Here is an 8,999-nt window from a genome sequence, read left to right on the forward strand (position 1 = left end):
CTTAACGGTTTGTGTTGCAGACACAAAGTTTTCTTTAGATAAAATAAATAAGAGTTAAAAATCACTGTGATTTCTTTTGAGGTATAATTGACATATAACCTTATATTAGCTTCAGGTGTATAACCTAATGATTCAGTATTTGTATATATTGCAAAATGATCACCCACAAGTCACCATACTACTTACAATTTTTCTTCTTGTGATGAGACTTTTAAGATCTACTCTTAGCAATGTTGAAATATGAAATACAGTATTATTAACTATAGTCACGATGCTGTACATGACATCCCCACGACTTATTTTATAACTGGAAGTTTGTACCTTTTGACTCCATTCACCAATTCTACCCTCCCCCACTCCCTGTTTTTGGCAACCACCAATCTGTTTTCTGTATGCAAGAGCTTGATTTTTTCTTTTCAAAATTTTTATTTAAATTCCAGTTAGTTAACATACAGTGTAATATTTGCTTCACATGTAGGATTTAGTGATTCGTCACTTACATACAACACCCAATGCTCATCACAAATGCCCTCCTTAATCGCCATCACCGATTTAACCCATCCCCCTGCCCATCCCCCTCCAGTAACCCTTAGTTTGTTCTTTATAGTTAAGAGTCTGTTTCTTGGTTTGCCTCTCTTTCCCCCCCCACCATGTTCATTGGTTTTGTTTCTTAAATTCCATATGTATGAGTGAAATCATATGGTGTTTGTCTTTCTCTGACTGACTTATTACACTTGGCATAATACTCTCTAGCTCCATCCATGTCTTTGCAAATGGTAAGATTCATTCTTTTTTATGGTCAAGTAATATTCCATTATATATATATACACACACATACCACACCTCTTTACGCATTCATCAGTTGATGGACATTTGGGCTCTTTCCATAATTTGGCTACTGTAGATAATGCTGCTGTAAACATCAGGTGCCTGTGTTTATATCCCTTCGAATCAGTATTTTCGTATCCTTTGTGTACCCACAAGCTTTAAAATCACTAAGAATTCCAGCAATTCCTCCAATACAGAAATAATAAGAAATTAGCTAAAGACTATCTCAGTCAAAACAGGATAATCAAATTAAAATGGGCCTTTTCTGATAGGATATTTTTAGAATCACAGAAATGATAATTAGAAATAAAATAACTCCTAGTTTAGAATATTTAAAAATTTGATCACTGTAAGAAAGATCACAGATGTGTTTCTCTTAGTTTAACAAGAGAGCCGTTACTATTTGGGTCAGACAGAATTCAGTTATGCTGTTTTTTATATTAATACTCTGAAATGGTATCTGAACATATGGTTAATTGCTGTAAAAATGGATGGGACAAGAAGGTAAAAGTCATCATACTACCTTATGTGATAGAAGTAGAAACACCGCAAAGCTATTCCATACTGGCACAGTTAATGTAAAAAATAAATCTCTAAAAACAATTTGAGGAATTTGTACTATGCAAATTTATTCAGCATAAGAAATTTCTGAAAATGACAATTTGTAAAACAAGTAAAAACTATATTATTACAATAGTAAATATCTAAATGTATTTGAGAATAATTTATGTGCTCACTTAAATGTATCTAAAACATACTGTCACAATCATTTTCTTATTTAAAATACGAATTACTATCAATATGCCAAGTAGATTAAAAAAATACCTTTTTTCTTAAATTCAAAAATGGTGTTACTAACATCAGATATATGTTTTTAGGTTGATTTTTTATTTGTGGCTCTATATTTCACAACAATTTTTAACCAACACCATTTGTGACAACGTTATGCATTTTCATAGTGGTTGGCCAATCTTTCATTCCGATGTATAACTTAATGTTTCTTTTTTTCTTAATGTTTCTTTTAAAGTTATAGTGACTGTGTAAGTTTTGAATCCATGATGGTACCCTATCATACTTCACTTAACCAATGAACCTAGATTGTTCCAGTATAACATGTTTATGATCTTGGTAAGTGAAAATTGAAACCTTGGGTACCCTACCTATTATTATGGAGACAGAAATTCTTTTCTGCATTTTTCTTTGTCATATTTGATCCTAACATGATAACATAAAATATTTTGATTTGTTGACTTGTATTCTCATCGATAGCTCTTGGCCTGCATTACCCATTACTCCTTCTTTCTTTTCTGTAGCCACTCACCAAATGTGATACTGCATTAAGAGACTTAGCCTTTGAAATCCTGCCCTCTTCAGTTCTAGGCCATACAGACTCATTAGCATAATGCTCCTCAAACACAGGCGTAATGCTTTTCTCCTCTATTTAAGAGCAGATAGTAATTTTCTAGTGCCTGTTATATCAAATATAAAGCTTTTATCCTCAGAGTTAATATTCTGTCTTCATCTGACCTTTTCTCTTTTAGCTATGTCATTTCTTTTTGCTCTTTGGCAGTCTCTCTGCTACTTCCAAACCATCTGGTTGTTATTAGCACACAGGATTGGCTTCTAACTGCTTTCCTGCCTGTGCAGATGTCACTCCTTGAATCACTGGGTGCCCACTGCTTCCTGAAACAGTCTATTCCATCTTCCATCTTTGGATAGGTCAGTTAGAGAGCTTTTCTCTTTACTGACCCGAAGTCAATTATAGGATACAGTATAGGATTTTTACTTGTATCTTTGTGTGTATGGCAGTCTAATGAGGTCTTCTTTCTTCGTTGTTTTGCATATGTGTATTACGTCCACAGTGGCACTGTTTATCAGCTACTGGGAAGATCTCTGTACGTGGCAATCTCGCATTTCCGTACCCTGATCTCCCACCACCCCAGAACCACAACAGTTTGAACTCTAACTCTGTGCACGGTACATACATATCTGATAATGAAGCTATATTCTAAATATGGAATTATTTATATGTGAAAATATATACACTTAAGTATATGTATCAAAGGATAAAAGAATCTCTATTTCAGAAATGATTGTGAATTTTAATTGTACAGAGAATGATCTGATCATGTGCATATTCACCCCATACACAAGGAAAAATGCTTAAACATTACTAATTGTTTAACTCAGAAAACATTACATTTTGCCTGTTTTTCTATAATTGGTTAACTGTGACAATATTACATATTGTATATTTATCCAGACCTAGAAGGGCTTGGTTTTCTAAATATATAATGCACTATTATGTTCTGGATTATAGAACAATTGGCATATTTATTTCTATATGTGCAATTTCAAACAATGCAGGAAAAATATTGATAGTTTTACATACATCTTATACTGTGAATGTGAAAAATTATCTTGGAGTTGTTACTACAAAAAAAAAAAAAAAAAAAAGATAGTTATATCTTTCAAATAGCCTTTGTAGCCTGACCTTTTATTAGCAGTTCTAAATTGTTAGCATCTCCAAACGTCCTTGCATTTGAAACTATCTCAAAAATTATGTTCCCAAAACAATTTAAATTGCATCTCCTGTGATACTATTTTAATCATTGTAATCAGCTACATCATATAATTAGATTTCAATCAGAACCTTTACTGCTATGCGGTAATCTGAGAAGTAGACACTTTAAAAATGTTATGTCTGCGTGTGTTTCTTCTCCTGACCTCCCTCTACTCCAGCTAAGTGACATTATAACAAGGACAATAATTGGCCATGGAGAAAAGAGGTTGCTTTTCATTTGTCCCTCATAATGTGGAAAATATTGCCCAGGAGCAGCTGGGTAGGGCCATCATCAGTTGATGTTTGATAGAAAGATATGCATATGGTAATAGACTTTTCACTAAAGGCTGTTACTTCTCTTGTGACCAATAAACACTGACTTATTTGTAAAATGGCTGCTCAGGGTTGGGAGTGCACCTCTGGGCCATGCGGGAGATTGGAATTCTTGGGACATGGTTGGCATGGGGTGAGGTGGGTGGCACAGGTATGGAGCAACAGTGGGGAGGGCTCATCTACAGCCCGCATTGCTGTATTGTACTGCTTTGCAGGTCCTGAATTAACAGCAGTGAATTATTCTTTCTCACTTCTTATTATTACTAGATTTCGTTAAAGCCCACTTTTATGTCTTCCCATTAATCATCTATGTAATTTTAGAAGGCAAAATGCATGAAGCTCAGAGTTAATTATGCATTCTATTATGCCTTTAGATATCTGGATGAAAGTCATGTTCCATCGCTCAATCCCTTCCTTAAAACTCATTTCCACAAGTGATGACTTAATGATCTATTTACTTTAAAGGTTTGCCTTTGGGGGCAATGATTACCCTGGTTAGCTGATTTGAAGGAAGAGACTTCTCTTTCATGGAATCTGTAAGTATTTAGAAAAATCACTGTAGGCTTTGAAAATGCACTTGATATAACATATGTTGAAACCTAGGCTGGGACTATCCCTAGGTAGAGAGGACCCCTTTATACCCATGCAGAGTATGAGAGCCATAGTGTCCAAATTCTTGTTTCCATTTGTTAAACATGGAACCAACCAGCTGTGGAAACAGTGTAGATGAGGGTAAATTGCAGCTTTGTTTTGCAACTCCAAAGTCAGTATGTGTGAATAAAAGAATGATAAAGTGACAGAATTCTCAAATAGGATGATTACTAATCAGTTTTCCCTGATCAGTTTTGTTCTTCTACCATGAATAGCCAATCTATCACATTATATATCACTAGCTAGCTAGGAATGCAAACATTAGCTTCACGTGTGCCTGTCAATTTAATCTCTTAATTTCCTTTTTTACTCTGCAGTTTTGAAAAACATCACTCTTCGATAATAACATCCGTGACTTCTAGGTATAGGTCATGTGTTTGATTACCATAAGGAGATATTTTCTTATGTTTTTAACAGCAGAGTGCAGTGTTTTGCAAGGAGAGATGCCTTTGTGAGTTAGGATATATTCATTCCTGTTCGACTGTGCTTTTTCTGAGCTCTTATGATACAGTTCAATCAGAATGTGTGCAAAAATCCTTCTACTATAAACTCTACATTAATATTTGCTAAAATGTAAATCAGAAATACTACTTCAAGCACATTCTGGATTTAGTGAGAACATAAGCAAGGTGGATTTCAGGTGAGGAAAGACTGCCTCCCTCTAGATGTCAGTGTCCAATCCAGAGCCACATTTGCGGCAGAAGATTTCCTTGTTCTGGGTCAGGAAGCCTTCCCCCACCAAGGAGACCGAGCACTTCCCACAGTTAAAGCATTCACTGTGCCACTGGCGGTCTTGAAAGCAGATAAACTTGGCACCTCTGAGACCTGGAAAGGAATTGGAGGAAAAGAATATTCTTTCAATGAATAGATTAAGCATTCCATCAGGTACTCTCCTAGGAACTGCAGAGAACAGCAATGACCAAGAAGACTACAGCGAGGCAAGTATGTGGCCTTCCATGCCCCTGTGTCCACCTGGAAATGTCACCCGAGGCAATTTCCTCTGATGAGATCCAGCCTGATTCCCAGTCAACCTTTTCCATAATCTACAAAAGTAGGTAGAATCTGAATATACAAAATGGGTATTTTTGGAAACAGAGAAAGTTTGCCTAAGACAGATGAGGAAGTACAGTAAAATGCTGTGGGAAGGGGAGATAGATTTCAAAGTCAGAGATATCTAGGTGTGAATATGTTCTTTCTCTCTTCATGACCCTCTTAGAAGCAAAATTAAGGTACAGTAAAATAAATATATACCTCCTAGCCTGGTGTCTGATGTTTTAATGACTTTGAGTTCTCTTTCCTCTATTTCTATGTTTAGTTTTACTTAAGATAAAGTTCCATGGTGATACTGTGGGTTTGGGACACAATCTCCAAAAGCCCCCAATAAAAGATTTCATCCGGACCATCGTGTAGCTAGCCTAACATGACGACCTGATTACCTTGCTCAGAGACAACTTCAGCCCAGGCTTGCAACAAAAGATCTGTGAGTCTAATCACTCTGGCCACTGAGGCTATGCTATCCAGTAATTATCCTCTAAGAAGTGCCTTGTCAGCCCCCACCACCTCCACCTGGGCTTCACGTGAGCCATAACGTTTCTAAGAAAGGTAATAGAATTTGAGGCTTCAGTGAGAATCCCTTTCTAAATTCCTTATATGGATCCAGACTACAGTTTAAGGAATTGATTTTGAGGAGTTGAAAGGGAGAAAAGGTATAGCGGTTGGGAAGGGTTTGGGATGCCTTGGGTCTGTTTTTATTTGCCAAGTTTTTTCCCAAGTGCTTATAGTGGTACGAACTTCCCGTGATTTGCTCATTACTCACAGAGTGTGGCTAACATAGTCATGTGTTGATTCACATATAATTTCCAAATATTCCATTTGGGGAAGTAAAAAAAGGTGAATAAGAGTTCTACTTCAGATAAACTCTCCTTAAATATGATAATGAACTTTTATTTCCATGCTAGAAATGTTATTTGATGTCTTTACATGAAATTTACTAGTTTATAAATAAATGCACATCAAATTTCTTTACCTTCTTTGATTAAATTTATAGCTTGCTTATTTATGATGCTATCATCACTACTTGCTAATAAGAGTAAATCAATAATGAACCAATTAATTCCCTGAATGTTATTCAAAACAGTAATAAGCTGACTGCAAGAATCATATTCTATATATGCATGAATCATCTCTGTTCACAAAACTAATTATTACACATCTTGCATTTTGATGCTCATGAGCTTTTCTTGATTTTATTAGTAAGCCTGTACAAATGGTAAATATAAAAATAATTCTTCCAGAATTTTACAAAGAAAAGAGAAATAGAAGCATCTGGTAGTAGGAATTTAAGAAAGGCGGACTCAACATGTGAGATGTTTATAAATTATTTCAATTTTGAATACATTTACTCCCTCAAGTCATGAGGCTCATTTGTATTAAGAAAGTCCCCCAGGAAACTGGTCTCTGGCACTTGTTTTTTTTTTTTTTTTTTTAAAGATTTTATTTATTTATTTGACAGAGAGAGAGATAGCGAGAGCAGGAACACAAGCAGGGGGAGTGGGAGGGAGAAGCAGGCTTCCTGCCGAGCAGGGAGCCCGATGTGGGACTCGATCCCAGGACCCTGGGATCATGACCTGAGCCGAAGGCAGACGCTTAACGACTGAGCCACCCAGGCGCCCTTTGGCACTTGTTTTATTTGACTTCATTTATTACTGAAAATTCAGTAGAATAAGAGCTAGCATTTGTTGAGCACTTGAAAATGAGTCAGTCACTATTCTAAGCCCTTCACATGTACTGCTTCACTAGCTCTCACCTTACCTTCACGAGTAGATATTACCGTCAACTCTGCTTTGCAGACTAAAATGGATGAACAGAGAGGTTCAACCACTTGCCCAAATCAGCCAGCTGGTATGTGACAGATCTGGGATTCAGTCCTAGGCCATCTGGCTTCAGAACCTGTGCTCTTAACTTCCCCAAATTCAGTCTGAATTTATCTTTTGTAAAGACCATAACCAGGAACATTAGCATTCCTTTCAGAAGAAATAACATTTGAAACTCCTTTTACTCAAAATAAACAGAAATGGCAGAAAGCAAAGATGTGATCCTATTCAACTCCTCATTTGCAAGCAAGGCAAATGAGGACCTCCGTGGTGGTGAGTTCTTTACCCATGGTCCCACAGTCCTCAGGGGCAGAGCCAAGGCCAAGGTCTTTTACTCGCTAGTCCAGAGCACATCCCTACGTCAAGCTACTTCATTTATCCCAGAAAATTTGAAAGGTTAATTGTATCTTAGAAGAGAAAAAAAATATAGCTCTACCTTGAGTTTGTTCAAATGAATCAAATTTATTCTGATGGGATTTAAAAAAATCACACCTGAGACTCACAGATAGATTTAGTTAATATAAAAAAGTATTTTGAAAACACCCTAACATAGTTTCTTAGATTGACACATTGTTTGCATGAATGTGCAACTTTCAGAAGATAAATATATGGCAGCATAAGAATTCCCTGTGGTACATTAATTCAAAGAGCTCAATTTTAAAGAAACACTACTGCAAAGCATAAAATATATATATCAGATAAAAAACAGTGAAGTGAGTTGGAAGTTTTTGCAGGCATTTTAATCTCAGGTGTCTCTCATCAGAGCCAAAAGAAGATTATGATCATTATCAAAAAGCTGATTATTCTAAGTTAAATACATAATCCTGTATTTGGATTACTTTTGGGTCAAATCTGTGGTTCTTGATCATCCTTATATTACCTGCAGGACAATGTATTTTTTCTCTCTGAACCTGAAAGACCTGGGCTCCGTGATTAACAAGAAACAACCCAACAGAAAAAAGTCACTTAGCTACATGAATCTGCGATGGATGAGAATTGAAACTCCTCAAGTTCAGGGCTCACATAGGCTCTTTGCAGGTCAGTATTAGCCATTTGGGTACCCAGGAAGTGTTTAAACCCATTTTGACTTGTTTAATTTTCTCATTTCCTCATGAAAGCCCCCCTTTCTTTTTCTGGCTAGTTCAAGAAAAGTGTTCTAGACTAAATCAACTGCATGCATTGGGCTGTAATTGCAGATTCTACCAAGGAGATTTATAAGCTCCCAGGACTGACGCATTTCTGGAAGTCCCATTTTCTAACTAAAACTTGTAGCGACAGTGGCTTATTCCCCTGACTGTAGGAGCTGTGAGATGTGTAGAGGCAGGGGAGTGGAGTGGTGAAGAGCCCAAGCTTTGGAGCCTGGTAGTCTGGGATTGCTAACGGAATCCAATGCAAGGGTTGGGAAGGTAACAGAGCTGAGAGATGGAGACGAGTTGTGGGGAACAGAGCACTGGGGCAGCTGCTGAGCCTGGGACAGAGACCCAGCTGGGAGGTCTGCTCACCCCGGCAGGTTCTTCATGTACTTTTGGCTGCAGAGATGGGTTTTGCACTAGTTGTTTCCAAACATGTGCAGGCCAAACAAAACACACCTGCCAGCCAGCTGTAGCCCTGGACTGGGGTGAGATGCTGAAAAACATGGTGCCCTGTGCAGAAAAATGGGACCTTGTCTGTTTGTCTGGGTAAATCTCTCCCTCCCCTTGCAAGTCAGTGAAAACCTGCCAAGCTGGGTTGCCGTGAAACTCTTTTCTTTC

At 37.2% G+C, this 8,999-nt stretch overlaps 1 protein-coding gene across 3 annotated transcripts in view; it reads right to left on the reverse strand.

Annotated features, from left to right (window-relative positions):
- Window positions 1-1,437: 1,437 nt before the first annotated feature.
- The window catches only part of FHL5 (four and a half LIM domains 5), a 43,784-nt gene continuing 36,222 nt past the window's right edge, over window positions 1,438-8,999 (reverse strand). For all 3 annotated transcript variants that reach the window (XM_036082390.2, XM_036082393.2, XM_036082392.2), the window contains exon 6: window positions 1,438-5,200. In XM_036082390.2, the coding sequence (XP_035938283.1) occupies window positions 5,037-5,200 (164 nt within the window). In that variant the 3' untranslated portion in view covers window positions 1,438-5,036. The remainder of the gene's footprint in view (window positions 5,201-8,999) is intronic.

The sequence above is a fragment of the Halichoerus grypus genome, chromosome 9 (genome assembly GCF_964656455.1).
Source record: "Halichoerus grypus chromosome 9, mHalGry1.hap1.1, whole genome shotgun sequence".
Lineage (NCBI taxonomy): Eukaryota > Metazoa > Chordata > Mammalia > Carnivora > Phocidae > Halichoerus > Halichoerus grypus.